The sequence below is a fragment of the Lontra canadensis genome, unplaced genomic scaffold (genome assembly GCF_010015895.1).
Source record: "Lontra canadensis isolate GAN:19392208 unplaced genomic scaffold, GSC_riverotter_1.0 scaffold45, whole genome shotgun sequence".
NCBI lineage: Eukaryota > Metazoa > Chordata > Mammalia > Carnivora > Mustelidae > Lontra > Lontra canadensis.
Window position 1 is genome coordinate 6,856,727 of NW_022631039.1, and position 20,765 is coordinate 6,877,491.

Below are 20,765 nucleotides of genomic sequence, written 5' to 3' on the forward strand. Positions count from 1 at the left end.
GGATGGGAAGGGAGCCCAGACATTAGAGGAATTGAAAGTAGTTCAGTCTGGCAAGAACCTGGCAGCAAGTGGCAAGAGATGATGCTGGAAACACAGGCAGAGCCAGGCTGGAGAGGACCTTGCAAATGGAGCTAAGGAGTTGAGGAAGAGCACTAGGGAGCCATGGGAGGTGTTTGAGCAGGGTAGTGGCAGCGTTAGGTTTGTAAACAGCCCACTGTTCTTGTGGTGTGGGGAACGGTCTGGAGATAGGGAGCCAGTGAAGAAGCTGGGGTGAGAAATGTGGGATGGAGAGAAGTAAGCAGATTCTAGCAAGGTTTGGGAGATAGAATTAGTAGCGTTTGGTGACTAATTAGTTTTGGGGGGTGGGGATTGCTGGGGATAACACCCAGGTTCCCAGCTTAAGCTAGTGATTGGTAGCGTTACTTACCGAACAGGGAAACCCAGGTTTAGGTACAGGTGACAAAAGTTCTGAATGGGACAGGCTGAGTTTCGGGAAAGCCTGTCCCACTCAGGGACAGCAAGTCAGCAAGCGATTATTATGTGAGTTTCCCCAGGGCATAAGCACTGTCTTTTTTATCTGTGTGCTCCCAGTCAGCAGGCCCTGGCCCCACAGAATATTAAAAAGGACCCACAACAGGGGCACCTGGGTGTTTCAGTGGGTGAAAGCCTCTGCCTTTGGCTCAGGTCATGATCCCAGGGTCCTGGGATGGAGCCCCGCATTGGGCTCTCTGCTCAGCGGGGGGCCCCCACCCCCCACCCCGACTGCCTCTCTGCCTACTTGTGATCTCTGTCAAATAAATAAATAAAATCTTTAAAAAAAAAAAAAAAAAGACCCACGACAGAGTCATAACAACAGTGCTAGCCTTGATAACTGGGTGGAAAACAGGTCTTAGATAAAACCCACAGGCCAGGGGCGCCTGGGTGGTTCAGTTGTTAAGCATCTGCCTTTGGCTCAGGTCATGATCCCGGGTTCCTGGGATCCAGCCATGCATCAGGCTCCCTGCTCAGCAAGAAGCCTGCTTCTCCCTCTCCCTCTGCTCCTCCCCCAACTCATGCTTGCTCTTTCTCTCAAATGAATAAATAAAATCTTAAAAAAAAAAAAAAGAACGATAATGCTTCCACAGGGCTGTTTTGAGGGTTGACAGAGTGTCGACAAAAGCAGTTTGTTCAGATGGGAGAGAGGGGTCCAGGGATGGGAAGCTGTGATACTTCTCAGGACGAGAGAGTGGCACACCTGAATGTGGGTGTGGCCAGAGGGGCGGAGCAGAAATCTGAGTGCGGGACAGGCACTCAGCTCTGGGGGTTTCAGGCTGGCAGGAGGGTCTCCGTCCCTCTGCCTGGACTCCCTGAGTCAATTGCTTGGGTCCTCTTCCTTCCAATGACACAGTGGGTCTCAGAGCTCCCTGACAAATGGAGACAAAGCTATTCCTGCCAAGTGCTGATGGACTGTGGAGCTCAAGCGTCTGCCTCGCTCCTTGGCTGGGAACCAGGACCCAGGTCTGGAGCCTGTGGGAGGCAGAATAATGCCCTCCCCCACTTCTCCTCCCCCACAAGATGTCCCTCTCCTAATCCCTGGAGCTCCCGAATGGGTTACTTTATAGGGCTAAAGAGATTTTGCAGACAGGATTAAGTTAAAGACTTTGAGATGGGGGGAGTCTCCTGGATGATCCAGGGCCTCCCATAATCACAATGGGCTTCGGAGGATGGAAGAGGGAGGCAGGAGCATCAGGAAAGGAGATGAGGTGATGGAAGCAGAGGTCGGAGTGATGCACTTACTTGCTGGCTGCAAGGAGGTCAGGAGCCGGTATGGGATGTGGACAGCCTGGAAAGTTAAGGAAATAGATGCTCCTGAAAGAACACCAACCTGCCCATACCTTGAGCTTAGTGCAAGAAGACCCACTTCGAACTGGTGACCTAAGAAACTATAGGATGGGGTGCCTGGGTAGCCGTCGGCTGAGCATCCAACTCTTGGTTTCAGCTCAGGTCATGGTCTCAGGGTCCTGCAACTGAGCCCCGAGTGGGTCTCCACAGTGGGCGAGGAGTCTGCTTCTCCCTCCCCCTCTGCTCTTCCCCCCGCTCACTCTCTCAAATAAATAAAACTTTGGCGGGGGGAAGCTTTATAGGATAATAAATTTGTGTTGTTTTAAGCCATTTCGTTTATGATAACAGGGTACAGCAGCCATGCGAAAGCAAAGAGCCTGCAGGCCAGGCATGGAAGACAGAGGCTTGACCACGACAGTTGCTTTTTACTCACTCTGAGCCTGAGAGGGGCTCTGGCAAGATCCCCCACTTCTCTCTGCCCCTGGAGCTCTGGGTGAGCTGCCCCAGGAGCAGCCCCTGGGAATGCCCCAGTGCTGTTCTGCTCTTATCTCCCTGCCTCTTCTCGAGTTTTGCTTCTAGTGACCCTGCCCATCTTGCAATGTGTCTTGGAGCAGACCCTTTCCTTCAGTGGAAAAATTTCTCTACATGCAAAAGAAAGGCAGAGATGGGCTCCGAGACCCTATGGGGCCTCCCAGGCCTTGTATCATGAGTCAGCATTTCCAAGATGTGGGGGCCTGCTGAGATCTCTCCTAAGATGCTTTTGAACTACCTTCCATTCCCAAGCCAGTTTTCTCCAGAGTCCTAACCAGTCTTTCCTGCTGCTACAAATGATGCACTTGTGCCCACAAGTTAAAAGATGGCGGGGGGGGGACACAATGCTTTATTGACTTGGCACCTATGAACAGGTGGCTACAGGCCCCCAGGGTTCTTTGCTCCTGCAAAGTGGGGGCTCTGTGGTGGGGGCAGCATAAATCAGAGATGCTGGTTCCAGCTGCTCGGAGGGGCCACTGTCCCTGCTTTGGCCCCTCCAGTCCCCTTGTCCAGCCAAGCACCATCTGAGTCTGGGCTCTTGGAGAAGGCCAGGGCAATGACCGGGGTTCTTCTACAGCCCCAGACAGTCAAAGGTAAGAGCTGTGGGCCTCTCTTGCCTTCCCTCTTCTTGCAGAATCCCAATATGGGTGGGGGTAAGGGAGATACCCCATTTACAGAGAGCCCCTGAGCCTCCTGGACCAGGGTCCAGGAAGATGCTATAACAGGAGCCCCACCAAAGAAGAGAGTTAAGTCATTCCCTTCCCCCCACTTTATGTTTTGGCTGTGCAGAAAATGGGAGCTCTCACTGAACCGGGCCCATGGTAGTTGATGACAGGTGAGGTCACACAGAAGGTTGATGGGTAGAGTCAGGCTCTAGGCTCCTCCAGGCAGGACCACACTGTCTGAGTGGGTTCTCTCCCAGGCAAGAGGAGGAAAGGGTAGGGTGAACTGAAGTTGTCACAGGAGGAGGGCTTCCTGGGGGAAGAGGGAAAAGCCACAGCAGGCTCCCAGAAGAGATGGTCTGCAGAACGGGCTGGGTCACAATGACCGGCACAGGACACTGGCATCCTCACTGTGGTCACAGTTGTGGGCATCCCAGCGTATGTGAGAACAGAGCAGAAGAGTACTCTCATCCCCTCGGCATTTGACATTGTCCAGGAGGATAGGGCCTCGGCCTGGGCCAAAGTGGGCCTCGCCAGGAGCTGCCAGGGCCTGGCCACAGCCCAGCTGGCGGCACAGGACAGTGGCTGCCCGCAGGTCCCAGGCATCATCACAAACAGTGCCCCACCGTTGCCCTAGGAAGAGTTCTACACGCCCCTCACATTGATGGGCTCCATTGACCAGACGCAGGTGCCCTGTGGAGACAAGGATCAGGGCTTGCAGAGGCTGGCCCATGCCAGGCCATGAAGGGGTAGACGGAAGAGGCAAATGGTGGTGGTCTGAGACACAGCATTGCTCTAGGGGCTGATGGATAACGGCAGACAAATCAGATTAAAATAGGACGGGCAGCAGTCCAGACTCAGTCTCTGGACTGGAAGAGCATGCCCCAGCCTTTGTGGGGTGCTGTGCACATCCCAAGTGCTCCATGTCTGTTCTTAGTCCTCTGTTCATAATCCCAGACCCTTAGCCCCAGCACTGCTCTCTGGAGACTGAGATTGTGTCCCCTGAAGGTCATCATCTCCACTCACTCACAGGTTTAAAAGTGAATCCTTTCGTTTCTCTCTTCAGGAAGGAGCCACATACCCTTATTTTGGTTCCTGTCCCTAGGAATCCTGAAGATCGCTCCCTTGAAACCCCCCTACCTCTTTTTGGACACCATATCCCTATTAATGAAAACAGAGACTAGCACAGAACAAAGATTATCAAACCTGGTGCAAATCTGTTGAGCTGTGTAACCTCAGGCTATTCTCTCCCTGGATTCTGGTCCTTCCTATCCTGATGCCTCTACTTCCATCTTTAGGATTGTGAGCACCTACCGTCCCTTGGCCAAGGAGTGGGTACCCGGGTGGTCTCAGAACTATCCTGCTGGACTTGCAGTCCTAGCTCCTCTGGGCCTGGCTCAGCAAGGACAAAGAAAAAGAAAGAGGTGGCCGTCACATTAGGGAACACGTTCCTTGAGGCCAGGTTACCTCCCGGCCTCCCAAGGGAAGCCTGATTTAGGGGTAGAGAAAAGTCCTGAAGGACAACTGCTCTCTGCCACTTGGATCAGAAATGGGGTTTGCTGGGCCGCCTGGGAGGCTCAGTCGGACTCTCGGTTTCCACTGGGGTCAGGATCGCAGGGTCATAGTGGGTCTCCCCACTCTCTCTCCCCTCTGCCCGTTCCCCCCCCTGCTCATACTCTCTCTCTCTCTCAAATCAATAAATGAGGATTGTTTTTCTTTTACCCTGGAACCCAAAGCAGAAGCCTTTGAAGTTACCCCTTTGCGGCCAAAGCTATTAGGCCCAGGGCACCAAAGGAGGGTGAAGTTATCAATTTCCACCCCAATCAATGAACAGAAGCATTTAAAAATAGGTCAGACTCTACAAACACCCCTTCCCACTGATTCCTCCCGAAGGTCAGACGCTTGCTCCCAGAAGGCTGATGAACTCTCTCTTACTAGAGCTTTGTGGGTCCTTGACTCAGCAGAGCCAAAGTACCGCGACCCCTCCCTTAACACAGATTTCCAGACTTTGTCCCGGGCTTTCCACCTCTCACCTCCGGCCCGCCCCTCCCTGCCGCAGAGCGCGAGCCCTCACCAAGCCCCACCCCACTCCCTCTGCAGAGGGCGCTCCCTTCCCGGCTCCGCCCGCGCCGCGCAGCCGCAGAGCGCGTCGATGGTCGGGCTCCGCCTCCCTCTGCGCAGTGCGCGCGTCCTCTCCGGTCCCGCTCACGCTGCCGTGCCGCAGAGAGCCCCCACGCCTGACCCCGCCCATTCTCTACAGCCCGCCTTGTCCCGCCTGCGCTGCAGTACGCGCCTGCGCGCGGCCCCGCCCATTCTGCGGAGGCCGTGCTGCGCGGCCCCGCCCGCCCCGAAGTGCGCGCATCTGCTCGGTCCCGCGGCGGTCTTACCTGAGCAGAGCGCCCCGGCGTCTTCGTGGTGGCCGCAGTTGTGCTGACCCCAGCCCAGGTGAAAGCAGTCGCTCAGGCGGGCCTCCGTTCCGGCGCAGCCCACGTTGTCCAGCAGCACCGGGCCGCGCCCGTAGCCGAAGTGGCCGAGGCCGGTGGCGCCCAACGCAGGCCCACAGCCCGCCTCGCGGCAGGCCACGCGCGCATCCGCGAAGTCCCAGTCATCGTCGCACACGGTGCCCCAGCCCCCGGCGTACATCACCTCCACGCGGCCGCGGCACGGGCCCGGGCCGCCCACCAGCCGCAGCCGCCCGCCTGCGGGGCGCACAGGCCCGCGGGCATAGGGGCTGGGCTGCGGCCTCTGGCTTCCAGAGCCCCAGCCCCACCGTCGCCCACCCTCCCCAGAACCCTGGCTCTGCCACTTACTTTTCTTCCCCGCGGCCCACGTAGCGGTGGTGAACAGTGCCATCTCCCTGGAAGGCAGGGCACCAACTCCTGTAGCTGCAGAGACAGGGTATCTAGAGCACTTGAAGGGGACAAAGAGGCCTTCTGGCCTGCAGCAGGGCACAGGGATGCCTATGAGATCCCCCAGCTGCACCACACCTGTACCCCACACAGCTTCAATCCTAGTATCACCATGTCGGTCACCTGTGGTGCTTGGGAAACTTAACTGGAATGAACAGAATCCTATTTCCAGGCATTATCCTAATTTCGATCCTAATGATAGTTCCAGACCAAATTCCAAATGTGCAGGCAGCCTGCGTTCAACCTTCAGCTCAACCCTCTCAAGGCCACTCCATTGCCAACCTCAGCACCCACCCAAATGTTACCTCAGAGCTTCAAAGCAATCCCTTACTGTCTCCTCCCACCTTGCTGAACTTTCCAGAGCTCTGGATTTCATCCTTGCTTCATCTGCTCCTCGTTCTCTCACCCACCTCTTCACCATCTGGCCAAAAGAACTGGTCGGTGCACCAGGGCCCCCTTCTAGTAGATCCAGAACAGCCTTTCTAATTCCCAGCCCGGCCTACCTTGCCCCTACCATTCCAGCCTGGAAGGCTGGGCTCCTTACCTTCTGGCTCCGTGTGCCAGGCCCAGTCCTCTTTTGTGGCCAAGGGTGGTAGTGCTGTGAGAGTCGGGAGGCCTAGCACTAGAGCAGGAGAGAAGGGAGCAGGGTCAGAGGCCAAGGTTCCTGGTCAGCCTTGGGCTGTCAGGGGAGAATGGGAGGGTGTCCCTGGAGAAGACAAAAGATTTTACTTCCAGTAAAAAGCCCAGTGGGGCTCAACCCCCCTGGGGTCCAAGGAGGTCTGCCCTGCTTGACCGTGTATGTAATTTACTTGGGGTGCACTGTTGTACATTCCACTATTTATAAGGAGCTTGCAAAACAAGATTCACTCTCATATTAAAGACAAAATAGGACTAGAAAGAGCAAGGGTCATGCTGGAGACTGGGCAGCAAGGTTAGCTGTGGCTTTGCCCGGGTTCGGTGTCTGAACATGGGTCAGGCTCTGTCTCAAGGGGCCTATGCTCTCCCATCTGTAAACCAGGAATGAGGGCCCCTGGTTTGCCGTGAGACATGGGCAAACAATTTGTATCTTGTAGACTGGAGTACAGCTGTGAAGTGCCATTACTGGTCCTATTCTTTTTTTTTTTTTTAAGATGTTATTTATTTATTTATTTGACAGATAGAGATCACAAGTAGGCAGAGAGGCAGGCGGGGTGGGGGGGGGCGCGGGGAGCAGGTTCCCTGCTGAGCAGAAAGCCCCACCCGGGGCTCCATCCCAGGACCCGGGGATCATGACCTGAGCCGAAGGCAGAGGCTTAACCCACTGAGCCACTCAGGCGCCCCTGGTCCTATTATTCTTATTTGCTCAAAAAACTCTTAAAATCGGAGAAGGACCAGGTGGGTGAAAATGCTATTATAAGAGCATCCAGAATCTGGATACATCGCTGACTACAGTGAGAGAATTCAGGAATATCTCTGGTGCAATTCTAGAGTAATATTACTTTACTCTTTAGTATTCCATGAAGAGTACCTAGAAATTGCTAGAAAATTCCGGGGGCATTCTTGGGGTGCTGCTAGATAATTCTGGAGTATTGCTGGCACAATACTTGAAACCTACCACAAAGACTTACAGAGGCAGTACTAGAGCAGTACTGAGACGGACATTAAAAGTGATTTCGGGGTCTTCCTGGAAAGCACCGGGGAGCATTGAGGCACCTCCACCCCAGCCTTCCCCGGGCCGGCCCCGTCCCGGTCCCCGCCGCGAGTCCGACCCCCCTCCCCCGAGTCCGCACCTGCGCAGAGCGCGCCGGCGTCCTCATGGTGGCCGCAGTTATGCACACCCCAGCCCAGGCTCAGGCAGGCTGCCAGGCGGGGCTCCCCGCCTTCGCAGTGTACGTTGTCCAGCAGGATGTGCCCCGTGCCATAGCCGAAGAAGGCGTTGGTGGTGGCGGCCAGGGCGGCCCCACAGCCCAGCTGGCGGCAGACCACGGCAGCATCCGGCAGCCCCCAGTCGTCGTCGCACACGGTGCCCCACAGGCCGCCGTGCAGGATCTCCACCCTGCCCTGACACGGGCCCGTGCCCCCCACCAGGCGCACGCTGCCCTCACCTGGTGGTGGGGGGGGACAGGGCGCATCTCCCACAGGGCTCTGCCTCCCTCACCATCAGTACACCTGACCCGCCGCGCCCACAGTGCCTCAGGCCCCGCACGTACCCACAGCGCATGGTGCCCCAGGACCCAAAACCAAGGAAGAGCAGTTCACCCAGTTACCCCAGGGCACTGCCTCCTCACAGTCCCAGATTGGGGGAGGTTTGTGGGATCGGGACAGACTGGCTTTGCGTGTGTCATTTCCTGCCTAAAACCAACCTTCCTAGCCCTGGTCCATGAGCTCCTAAGCAATCTTAACCCTATAGCATATGCTGTTTCCTCACTTACCACTTCAGTGAAAGCCGCCTCACCTTTCCAGGTGCATTGCCAACAACTCTTCCTCTAGGAAGCCCTCCTTGATCTCGGATAGATGAGACCCACTTCCTCCTCTGGACTTCTTGCCTGTTTATCTGTCCATCCTTTAGGGCACTTTCCATTTTCTTGCTCTACATCATTACCCACATTTCTGTACATATCTGACTTTCCCATCGCATTAAGCTCCGGTATCCAGCTCTTTCACTAAACTTGTGCTGACTATTTTTACTCATCCCACGGGAATGGTTTCCTCTCTCCCTCTCCAGCCTGTGAGCAGCCTGGGGGGCTGCGAGGGGCTGGATGGGGAGGGAATGACTCAGCTCACCCAGTGGTTATCCCTCTCTCCCCACCGTCAAGGGTAGATATGGGAGACTCCCCTTGGGGTTCTTAAGGCCCAGGTGATCCCCTGTGTTGCCCTTACTTACCTTTCCCATGCTGGGGAGTTGTAGGGGGCACCCTACTCGTGAACACTTTCCTTGTTGGGGGCTGCGTGGGCAAGAATTCTGGGAAGGAAGCAGGGTGGGAGGGAGGAGGATACATGGATCTTTCTGTTCTTCATCCTCACACCCACGGTTGTCTGAGCAGCAGGGCATGGACCCCTAAGGTACCTGCCATAGGGCCTCTGGCCACACAAAGGGTCAAAGCCAGGAACCCTGGGGTATGAGAGGAGAAGGGGTCCCCTGAGTCCAGAAAGCCATAGCTTCAGATGACTTCTTAGAGCAACATCCCATTACTTGAGAACATACTGGAAACGCAAATTTCCAGGCCCCACCCCAGACCTGCAGAATCAGAAACCCACGGTCTGTGTTTTAATGAGCCCACCAGGTGATTTTCTTGGAAAACTAGAACCATTACTCTCAAGGTCAATGCCTCTCAGAGATTTCTGCTGCAGCTCCACACCAGATGGACCTCGCTGCCAGTACGGACCCCACTTGTTTGATTTAAAAAATGGGGAGAGGCCTCTGCTGGAACCATCAAAGCCCTACACAGAAACAAGAACGTTGGTTCTCCTTCAGCCAAGATCACACCATGAAGCGGAAGGACCACTGGGACGCTGACAACCAGGACTAGCCAATGCCACCCCTGGTGTGGCCTCTCGCGTGGAAGTCCCTTCATTCATCCAGCCTGCAGCCCTGCTGCCTGCCCTCCCTGGCCACAGGTCTCTGCTTACCGTTGCATAGGACAGCCACGTCTTCGTAGTGGAAGCAATTATGGACGCCCCAGCCTCGGCTGCGGCACTGGCTCAGCGAGGCTTCCTGCCCGCCACACTCCACGTTGTCCAGCAGGATGGGGCCTCGGCCTTGGCCGAAGGCTAGGGGCCGCGGCACGGGCAGCGCCAGGCCGCAGCCCAGCTGTCGACACACCACGTTGGCATCCACCACATCCCAGTCATCGTCACAGACGCTGCCCCAGGAGCTGCCGTGCAAGACCTCCAGGCGCCCCCGGCAACGGCTCGGGCCCCCCACCAGCCTCAGCTCTGTGGAGAGTGTTGAACTGGCACCAGAGGGATCGCAGGGCCTGATGGGCAGGACGCCCACCTTGCTGTGAAGCTGTGGGAGCCTGAGGATCAGTCCCTTTGGGGCCTCATTTCTCCCTCTCGGTCCAATGGGGAGACCAGCGCAATCCATTTGGGGGCCTCTAGTTACCGTGGGCTGGTTAGTCATCACTCCCCGAGGATCTGTTTTAGCCTCTGAGTAGGTGGGGGCAGGGCAGGGTGTGGGCAGGAGGGGCAGAGACACCTACCTGGAAAGGGCAGTGGGGCGGGCTGTAGGGCACTGGCTGAAACAGAATGAGGAGGAGCCTTGGCCCCTCTACACCCTCCCTGGGACTCCTGGCCCTGGGGACGCAGCCTCCCCCCCAACTCCCCACCGCCATCCTTACCACCAACCCCCTCCTCTTCACTTCCCCTGCCTTCTCCAAGCTTCTCCTCTCTCTCCCCGCGACTGCCCCAGTGGGCCTCCTTGCCTCACCCATCTCCCGTCACCCCAGAGAGATCTACCTGAAACAGGGGTCTTTTATCTCCCTCCACTGCAAGACTCCACATTTCCCGGAGGAGTCCCCGACCCCGAGCTTTCTCTGCAAAGCCTTCTAGTACCTTCTGACCAGCTTCCCCTGACTTTTTTTTTAAATTATATTTTTTAATTAAATTTAAATGTTTATAAATTTTTAAAGTAATCTTGACCCAAAGTGGGGCTGGAACTCACAACCCCGAGATCAAGAGTCACACGCTATACCTGCTGAGCCAACCAGGCCCCCAGCATCCCCCCACCTCCGACTTCTTTATATCCCATCAGTCTTATCGCTGGGTCTTTAACCCTGCAGTGTCCTCTGCTTGAACAGTTCTGCTCATTACAGCCCTGCAGCTCCTTCCAGGTACAGCTCGGAACCCCCTCCTCCGGGAAGCCTTCCTGGAGCCCTCAGCTAGAAGTGCTCTTGGTTTCCTCCAAATCCCTGATCACTAGCTACATGCCCCTTTCTGGGCTTTCTGCCTGGTGATGTGGCTGTGCCCGTCTCATCTCGGTGTTTCCCGGCCCCACCCCTTTGCCCCCGCCCCAAGCCATGGTCACTAGCTTGGCCTTAAGTGCTTTTGGGATTCATTAGGATATCCCCCAAAACATTTACCTATACAAGACCTTCTGCTTGAGCCCTCATGTCTGTATACACCAGGCACTGTGCTCATTTTATGTGCCTGGCTCACTAAACCACTAAGATGACGTATGAGGTGGTGGGTAGGGTTGTGCACATGGGGAAGGTCAGGTTTCGTGAGTTTAGGCAACTCGCTCAAGGCCATACAGTGAACAGGGAGTAGAGCTGGGATTCCAACCCAGACCGCCACACTCTTCTTCACCACACAATACTGGGCACATGGCCTGAGAGGTGGGGAGGTAAACAGGGAAACTGGCCTGGCATGGGAAATGGAAAACCCCTAACAGCTCCTTGCTTGCATGCAGGGTATTATAGGTCCCAGACACGTTCGTGTACGTTACTTCATAGAATCCTTACAACAGTGCTCCGAGGTGTGTACTACTGTACCCATTTTACAGATGAAGAAACTGAGACTGAGTTTCTTCTTTTCTCAAGTTAGGATCATCTCTAGGATCATCCCTGCCTTTTGAATAGCCACTGCTGAGCCCACTCCTGTCCCTCCTTCCCTATTTCCAATGTCCCCTACCTGCCCAGACTCTGTGTAGTCTGAGCCCTCACCTCCAGCACTGAGTCCTCCATTTCCCCAATGAGGACCCTTAAGTCAACCCTGAACAAGTGTCAGCTGGAAAGAACTTCGGAAACCACCTCACTGACAAATCACAGCTGGGAAAACCCGAGAGCCAGAAAGGGGACAGGTCAGGAGTTAGGGGAGGGCACTCACCCAGGGGCAAGAGGAGGAGGAAGGACAGGGCTGGGGGGAGGGGTAAAGGGGAGTTGCTTCTGTCTCCTGGCCTCCAACCCCTGCTCCTCTCTGTCCGCTGGGGATCAATTCGCATCTCTGCTTCCGGGAGCAACCAGCCAGGGGATGGCCTTTCGGAGGGTCCCATCAAGGGGCGGTGGAGAAGTCACAGCTGGAACATCTGGAATTAAAGATCCCCAGTCACTTCCAGCTGGAAGGGGCCCAGTGAGAGCTTCAGGGGGATGTGATATTTCTGCTTGCATCTGGCATTCTGAGTGGAGACAGGAGCAGGGGCAATGGCGGGGACCACTGGAAAGGACAGGACAGAGCGCAGGGCTCTAGCGAGCAGGTATGTCTGGTGGGAGTGGAGGGTGTGTGAGAGCAAGTGGCAGGAGGCAAAGCTGGAGGGTTGCCTCATCCCAGGCCAACATGGGCCTGGGAGGTCTTGCAGAGGGCTCAGCGCATCCCAAAGCCCGGTGTTGGTGCCACAGGTGGTAATCCATATAATTTTAGTGGGCAATAAAAGGATGTTTACTCTTTTCTTTTCCTTTTCTTCTTTTCTTTCTTTCTTTCAACAGTGTTTTCTATTTATGCCAAAGGCTTCTGGTTTTCCATTTACTTGGAGCAATAAAAGTTTCTCTTTAGAGTTAATTTAAAGGGACTCTTGGCTCAGTCGGTTAAGAGTCTGCCTTCAGCTCAGGTCATGATCCCAGGGTCCTGGGATCGTGCCCTGCCTCCCTGCACAGCGGGGAGCCTGCTTCTCCCTCTCTCACTCCCCCTGCATGTGCACTCTCTCTGTCTGTCTCTCTCTGATAAATAAATAAATAATATCTTTGAAATATATATATATATGTGTGTGTGTGTGTGTGTGTGTGTGTGTATGTAAATAATGAAGTTAATTTAAGTAAGAAGAAATTAGTCAAATTAAGGGGGGAAAAATCAAGGAAACATGGTTCCCATGACTCTCAAATATGCCAAAATGGGGAAGGGGTGGGAGACTAGATGCCACGTGGGATGTTCTATCCCTCTGGAGTAGGAAGCCCTTGAAGACGCTTGTTTTAGGTTTGGATTGAGGGGGTGCCTGGGTGGCTCAGCAGGTTAAAGCCTCTGCCTTTTGGCTCAGGTCATGATCTTAGGGTCCTGGGATCAAGCCCCGCATCAGGCTCTCTGCTCAGCAGGGAGCCTGCTTCCTCCTCTCTCTCTGCCTGCCTCTCTGCCTGCTTGTGATCTCTGTCAAATAAATAAAATTTTAAAAAAATCTTAAAAAAAATTATTTTTGGATTGAGGAGGGGCTCCTGGCTGGCTCAGTTGGAAGAGCACATGACTTGTGATCTCAGGATCATGAGTTTGAGCCCCATGTTGGGTGTAGCGATGACTTAAAACTAAGTAAATAAATTTGTGGGGGGGTGTCTGGGCAGCTCAGTCGGTTAAGCCTCTGTTGATTTCAGCTCAGGTCCTGGTCTCAGGGTCATGGGATCGAGTCCCACGTCAGGCTCTATGCTCAGCGCAGTCTCCTTGTCCCTCTCCCCATCCCCTCTCAAGAAGATGAGTGGACAAAACCTTAAATAAATAAATTTTGGATCGAGGTATACAAGCCCCAAAGTGCATAAATTGGACGTGTAGTGCTCAGCGAACATTTGCCCCATGTAAGCGGCATCCCGGTAAGACCCCATGTCCCCCTTCCTGGCAGACCTTCTGCAGGAGTCTGATACAGTGCCTGGACAGCAGTGGGATGGTTTGTATGGGGGAGATGGGAGTCTGGTTTAGTGGACGGGTCTGGGATGTACTGAGAGGGAGATACCTCCCAGAGGGAGAGAGCCCCTGTCTCCCCTTGGCTTGGCCTCCGTCCTGGCATACAAACAGTCTGGTTGGGGAAGGACTGAAAACCTATCTGCATGTGGGCATGGGGTTTTCAATGCTCCATTCATGGGGCCCAGGACAGCCCCCAGTGGAATAATCAGCTTTTGTCCTCCCTCTGCCTGACCTGGGAACAGCTGGGAGATGGGGAGTGGAGGACTGGAGGAGGGGCAGCCATGGGCCAATCTTTGCTGAGGGGCTCCATAGTGATCGGGGCCTGGCCCTGCCTCACCTCCGGGACCCCAGGTGGAAGTGAGGCTTAACTGTTCCTTGCCCTCCATGAACTATGACTCTCTGAAGTTCTCACACTCCCTCCCCTCCCTTTATTAATGCACCTTTTGCCTTTATAGCTTGGGGGGGGGCAGGCAGCATAACTCAATGCTCATCTCCACACCTACTAGCTGTGTGCCCTCACTGTCCTCATCTGTGAAATGGGCTTAGGAATACACTTCGCTCCAACCATTGTTGCTGGGTTAAAGGAGCTAAAGTTTATAAAAGGTTTAGCCCAATGCCCGGCCCACCCTACGCTTGGTACCTATTTTACTGTTACTACTCTCTGTGGACCTTTGAGGGCAGAGGCAAGATCTTATCCAACGGCAGCATCTGGCACAGGGTGGGTACTCGAGAAATGTTTGTTGAATGACTGAGTGAAGTTTAGGGCTGCAGAATCATAGAATGAAGCTGTCCAAAGGGGCCCAGGAGATCATCAAGGGTAATCCCACGTCTGACCAGTAGAAAACTTGCCATTCTCTCTCACTCTCTGTCTCTCTGTCTCTCTCTCTCTCTCTCTCTCTCTCTCACACACACACACACACACACACACACACACACCAGCAAAAGTGAAGTATTCATACCTGGGGGAATGTTCTAGGCTCTTTCTGTCCCCTCTTCCACAGTCTTTCCAAGGTCAAATTTCAAATCACTTTTTCTGCCCCCAGGAGTTCAGGAGGGGGAAGGATCCCCCAAAAGCAAATCAACACAGACCTTTTTTCTTCTTTTCTTTCCAGAGCTGGAAGGTGAGCAGAGGCAAAGTCCCCGTCCATGGAGCTGGCTGGTGGCCCCAGCCTGTCCCCACCCGACCTCGGGGGCAGAGGGAGGCAAAGGGAGAGTGGAGGTGACCCGCACGGTCTGGAGCAGCCCCAGAGAAGGGGCACCCAGGCAGAGGAGGAGCTCCGGGGTGGGGGGACAGGCGTGGACTCTCAGGGCCAGGCAGCCCCTCCTTCCCCTTCCTCCTACCCCAGGGCTCGGGTTTCAGAAAGGCAGCTCAGCCAAGCATCCCTGAGCTCCTGCAACAGGCCTGATCCAGCCCTGACTCCGGTTGCCCCAGGGAGTCCCCTCCATCGAGCCCTGACCCACGTCCCGCGGTGGGGTTGGAAACATGGCCCCAGAGTGTGTGTGGTGGGCTCTCCATGCAGGTAGGGCCTCTGATCTCGCTGCTCGTTTTGCCTTCCTGTTATTCCCCTTGACTCCTGGTGCCTTTTGAGCTTTGAGGCTTTTCTAGTTATCGGTGACGGGAACAGGCATGTGGCTTCTATAGCTTGAGGCTTCCATAATGCTTTGCTGGAACTGTGCACCTTCCCTCCTGAACCACAAACTCTCAAAGCCAGAGAACCCCCACAGGGCACTTCCCCAACCTGGCTGTGCCCCCACATCCGCCCCGGGGAAGGGGGGGGCTCCTTAAAACTATATACAAATTCCTGCCCCCACCACTCTGCTATGGACATTCACAGATAGGGTCCCCCAAAAGCGTACTTCTGAAAAGCTCCTGGGGATCCAACATGTTTGGGGACCAGGGGCGTCGTTCAAACGGTTTATCCTGCAGGTGGGAAGACGAGGCTAAGAGAGGAAAACGGAAACACAGCCCAGGCTCCAGGAAGGGCTTAATTTCCTGGCTCTGGGGCCTGATCCTGCTTCCCGTCTCTCAGAGAAAGAGACAACTCTGCAGGGAGGTCTGCCGTCACCCTGCTCCCAAATCTATTCGCCCTCGTGTGTCTGCACCCAGCCCTCCTTCCCTCCTGGCTCTTTCTTCCTCCCCTGGCCTGACCGAACGGCTCCCCCGCAGTCCAGACCCCGGTCCTTCTGCCTCATCAAGGACCTCCCTCTCTCCATCTGTGCATCTTCTCCCCCATATTCAGCTGCTCTTTCCCAACTGGATGCTTCACACAGGGCATCTGAGCATCCTCTGGTCTCTGTCATGAAAAGCAAGTGACAGGGGCTCCTAGGTGGCTCAGTGGGTTAAAGCCTCTGCCTTTGGCTCAGGTCATGGTCTCAGGGTCCTGGGATGAAGCCCAGCATCGGGCTCTCTGCTCAGCAGGGAGCCTGCTTCCCCCACCCTCTCTCCGCACTGCTGCTCTGCCTACTTGTGATCTCTGTCTGTCAAATAAATAAATAAAATCTTTAAAAAAAAGAAAAGAAAAGAAAAGCAAGTGACAGAAAACCCTTTCAACCTGTGGTTGGTAGGTCCTCAGGGTAGAAACGGTCAGGCCCTAGTTTCTGTGTCTGTCTCTGGCTGGAGGATGCCCCAGGAGTGCCTGGGTGCTCTGATGCTCTAGCCTTAGAAGGTGCTAGAACTAGAGGCTGCCCGCTGCCTGAGCTCCTCACGGTTCGTTAGCGAGTTCTTTCTAGCAGGGAGATCAGAGCAGGCGAGCATTGGCATGTGTGCTGCCAGGAGACACCGCGGGGCCCCCTCCTGCAGCCGGTGCGCCGTCCTTCTCCTCCCCATCACAGCCAGACTCCACAAAAATGCTGCGCGCTCACGCATGTCCACCTGCTTACCTCTCTCCAGGCCTGGCTTGCTCTGGTCTGCCTTCGGTGCTCACCACTCCGCTGAAGCAACTCTTCCTAAGGTCACCAGTGACCTCTGTGCCCTGAGATCCCAGGGAAGATTTTCATTCCTTGTTTTAGTTAGAGCAGGAGCTCTGGGGGTGTCTGGGTGGCTCAGTCAGTTACGCGTCTGCCTTTGGTTCTAGTCATGGTCTCAGGATTCTAGAATTGAGCCCCACGTCAGGCTCCCTGCTCAGTGGGGAGCTTGCATCTCCCTCTCCCTCTGCTGTTCTCCCTGTGGTTCTCTCTCTCTGTTAAATAAATAAATAAATAAATAAATAAATAAGTCTTTTAAAAATGAAATTAAATAAATAAATCCATAAAAGTGGGGCACCTGGCTGGCTCAGTTAAAAGAACACAAGTCTGGGGCACCTGGGTGGCTCAGTGGGTTAAAGCCTCTGCCTTCAACTCAGGTCATGATCTCGGGGACCTGGGATCGAGCCCCGCATCGGGCTCTCTGCTCAGCAGGGAGCCTGCTTCCCCCTCTCTCTCTGCCTGCTTCTCTGACGACTTTCCATCTCTGTCTCTGTCAAATAAATAAATAAAATCTTTAGAAAAAAAAAAAGAACACGAGACTTTTTTTTTTTTTTAAGTACTGTAGATTTTCAAAACATCCTATCACCTAGAGGTTGAACACATATTTCCAGGTCTTTCTTTCTTTCTTTCTTTCGAACAGATTTTATTTATTTATTTGACAGACAGAGATCACAAGTAGGTAGAGAGGCAGACAGAAAGAGGAAGGGAAGCAGGCTTCCCGCTGAGCAGAGACCCTGATGTGAGGACTCGATTCCAGGAACCTGGGATCAGGACCTGAGCCGAAGGCAGAGGCTTTAACTCACTGAGCCACCCAGTTGCCCCTATTTCCAGGTTTTTAAAAAATATTGTATTTATTTATTTGAGAGAGAGAGAGAGAGCAAAGGTAGACTCTCAAGCAGACTCGGCTGCTGAGCACAGAGCCCTAGACACCGGGCTTGATCTCACAATGCTGATATCTGGACCAGAGCCAAAAACCAAGAGTAGGATGCTCAACTGACTGTGCCACCTAGGTGCCCCCAAATGATCATTTTCTAAATGATCCTTCCTCCTATGATAGTGTTCTACTGTAAGGAAGCTTCTTCCCTTTCATGGAAAAATATTCCCATTTTTGTGTTTTTATGCATTGTCAGAATGGCTGCCCATGGATTCTTACTTTATTCTTACTTCGATGTGGAGTCCTTGTTGTACTCATTCACTTGATGCACAGTTGTCCCCAGCTTGGCCAGTGGGACCATTCCCCCAACCCCCCCATTCAATTTGGCTTGTGTCCTTTTGACGCATCCTCATCATTTTGTGATCATTTTTTTTGCCATAACAAGATACTCCAGATTGATCTTGTACTTTCCTGGCCCTTGCTCTGGAATCAGCCAGTCCTCCAAGGAGCCCTGGGTCCCCCAGTTACAAAGGATTAGCATTTAGAGACCAGTGTCCGGGCTTTAAGGAATTTCAAGGGAAACCCTCTGGGCTGGTGGCTCCGCCTTTGGTGATTTTGGCCACCAGGGAGCAGCACTTCTCAGAAAAATGCAAAAAACCCAGAATCTGGGCTAGTTGGGGAGATTGGGGGCTGGACTGGCCAGTCTCCTCCATGGTCCTTTTTCTGGAAAGGGGACACACAAACTTACCAACACTTCAAGTGCATACACTCCTCTGCCCTCACCCCCTCCCCAATTTCTTCCTGTCTTGTTTTTTGTTTGTAAACTCTAAGCCCAACATGGAGCTTAAACCCACACTCTGAGATCAGGAATCACATGCCCCACCAACCGACCCAGCCAGGTGTCCCATGTCCTTTTATCCTGGATCCTTCTAGAAGGGGTTGGTTCCGGGGCATAGAGGGAGAGGGGATGGATCCCAAGGTTTCAAGGAGGCCCTCATTTCTAGTCCCCAAGCCCACCCCACCCTATTTCCAGCACAGTCCACAAACACAGCTGTGAGCTACAAGCATGGAGAGGCCCCTTCCCCCAGAGGGCCACCACTCCTAAGACAGAGTGTCTCCAACTAGCTGTTCTTTGGGGCCACAGGCCACAGCTGGCTCCCTTTCTCTGGCCCTGGTACGTAGGTTAAAAAGAAAACCACAGGCCCCAAAAGGCATCACTTCTGTTAAGGACCCAAGTCAGTAAACCAAGATTTAATACCTAATTTGCAGTTTCAACCCCTCAGAAATGTAACTTTTTTTTTAAGTATTTATTTATTTTTAAGATTTAGTTTAGAGACAGTGAGAGAGACTGCAAGGGAGGGTGGGCAGAGGGAGAGAGAGACTCTCAAGCAGGCTCCCGCTGAGCCTGGAGCCTGATGTGGGGCTTAACCTCACTATGCTGAGATCAGGATCCAAGTCGAAACCGAGTCAGAGATTCAACAGATGGAGCCATCCAGGCACCCCAAAAGATTGATTTGTTTTATAGAGAGAGGGAGAGAGAGCACATGGGAGGGAGGGGCAGAGGGAGAGAAGCAGACTCCCTGCGGAGCATAGAGCTGGACCTGGGACTCAGTCCCATGACCCTGAGATCATGACCTCCTGAGTTGAAATCAAGAGTCAGACACCTAACCGACTGAGCCACCCAGGCACCCCAGAAATGTAACCTTTAACCAGCCAACCTAGGAATTTCCTGCACTAGGGTCAGCACTAGAACGTTTACTGAAAGATCCCTTCCATTCCCCTTCGGAGGGCGACCTTGCCTAAAACAATGAATTCTTTCTAATGATTTCCTTTGTTCTACTCCCTGTGTTTATTTTTTTTAAAGATTTTATTTATTTATTTGAAAAAGAGAGAGAGAGAGAGCAAGAGCGGGGTGGGCGGAGAAGGAGAGAGGGAGAGGGAGAGAGAGAAGCACACCCCCACTGACCACAGAGCCCAACTCAGAACCTGATCCCAGGACCCTGAAATGATGACCCGAGCCAAAGTCAGAACCTTAGCTCCCTAAGCCACCCGGGTGCCCCTTCCTCTCTCTCTCTTTTTTTTTTTTTTTAAGATTTTATTCATTTATTTGACAGACAGAGATCACAATTACGCAGAGAGGCAGGCAGGGGACGGGGAAAGCAGGCTCCCTGCTGAGCAGAGAGCCCGATGCAGAGCTCGATCCCAGGACCCTGAGACCAGGACCCGAGCTGAAGGCAGAGACTTCAACCCACTAAGCCACCCAGGCACCCCGCTTCCTCTCTATTTTTAAAAACCTTTCATTTCCTGTGGCCCTTTGGGGTTCCCCTTTACCTGTTAGATGGTGTGCCACCTGATTCATGAACCAAATAATAAAGCCAATTAGCTCTTTAAAATTTCCCGAGTTGGGGTGCCTGGCTGGCTCAGTCAGTGGTGCATGCGATTCTTGATCCTGGGGTTGTAAGTTCGAGCCCCACATTCGGTATAGAGATCATTTAAAAATAAAATCTTTGGGGCACCTGGGTGGCTTAGGTGCTTCCTCCTCTCTCTCTCTGCCTGCCTCTCTGCCTACTAGTGATCTCTGTCTGTCAAATAAATAAATAAAATCTTAAAAAAAAATTAAAATAAAATCTTTGGGGCACCTGAATGGCTCAGTCGGTTAAGCATCTAACAGGGTTTCGACTAAGGTCAAGGTCTGATGGGTGGTGGGATCCAGCCCCATAACAGATTCCGCACTCACCTGTTTAAGCAACTTAAATCTATGGTTTCATTACTTCAGAAGTAAGCATTTGCAAGTGAGTCCACACGCCTGTCCCTAGGGATTAGGTGCTATTAATTTTTTTATTTTTATTTTTAGGTAATCTCCACACCCAACGTGGGGCTCAAACTCATGACCCTGAGATGAAGCGTCCCGTGCTCCACTGAGCCAGCCAGGCGCCCCAGTGCTGTTAATCTGTATAGTTCTCCTCCCCTGCTTCCTGGCAGAGTAAATGTAAATGTCAGCCCTGACAGTCCTTCTTCACCTTCTCCCACCAGGACTGATACAGTAGCCCTCTGACGCCCCTATCCAACCAGAGTCCCCCAGACCGCCCCACGCACCTCCCCAGCCCCCTAAACTGCTACCCTCACTCCTGGGGAACTGAGACTCCAGCACCTATGAGCCCCCGGGGCTTTTCTCCCAAGCCTGCCTAGTCACCTCTCTTTGCCTCTGTTCACACAGCTGCCTCCACCTAAACTGACCTCCCCTCCTATCTCCTGTAAAATTGAGCAACGACCCCTAAAATTCCCTGGTCTCCTAATGAGCCCTCCTCCTGTTCTCTCACTTGGGATGAGCTCCCTGCCGCCCCGGATCAGTCATCCTCCCCACCCTCCAATCGAGACCTTTCTCCCGATCTCTCCCGTATACCTGGGACCACTCTTAACTCCCTCGAT

At 53.7% G+C, this 20,765-nt stretch overlaps 1 protein-coding gene across 1 annotated transcript; it reads right to left on the reverse strand.

Moving 5' to 3' along the window:
• Positions 1–2,690: 2,690 nt before the first annotated feature.
• Positions 2,691–14,939, reverse strand: SSC4D (scavenger receptor cysteine rich family member with 4 domains). Its single transcript, XM_032872469.1, has 12 exons — positions 14,840–14,939; positions 14,458–14,612; positions 11,729–11,927; positions 10,105–10,140; positions 9,533–9,838; positions 8,787–8,864; positions 7,693–8,007; positions 6,468–6,545; positions 5,825–5,899; positions 5,402–5,713; positions 4,329–4,406; positions 2,691–3,707 (listed from the first exon to the last, which is right to left on the reverse strand). Exons 3-12 carry the CDS (start codon positions 11,892–11,894, stop codon positions 3,391–3,393), a joined length of 1,761 nt encoding a protein of 586 aa, XP_032728360.1. The 5' UTR covers positions 11,895–11,927; positions 14,458–14,612; positions 14,840–14,939; the 3' UTR covers positions 2,691–3,390.
• Between the last annotated feature and the right edge of the window lie 5,826 nt (positions 14,940–20,765).

Coding starts and splice junctions, on each gene's coding strand:
- SSC4D (XM_032872469.1), bottom strand. CDS start 11,894: ATGGGACCCTCCGAAAGGCCATCCCCTGGCTGGTTGCTCCCGGAAGCA. Junction 8,865..9,532: donor CGTGGCTGTCCTATGCAACG/GTAAGCAGAGAC, acceptor CTTCCTTCCCAG/AATTCTTGCCCACGCAGCCC. Junction 4,407..5,401: donor CGCCGGGGCGCTCTGCTCAG/GTAAGACCGCCG, acceptor TTGCTGAGCCAG/GCCCAGAGGAGCTAGGACTG.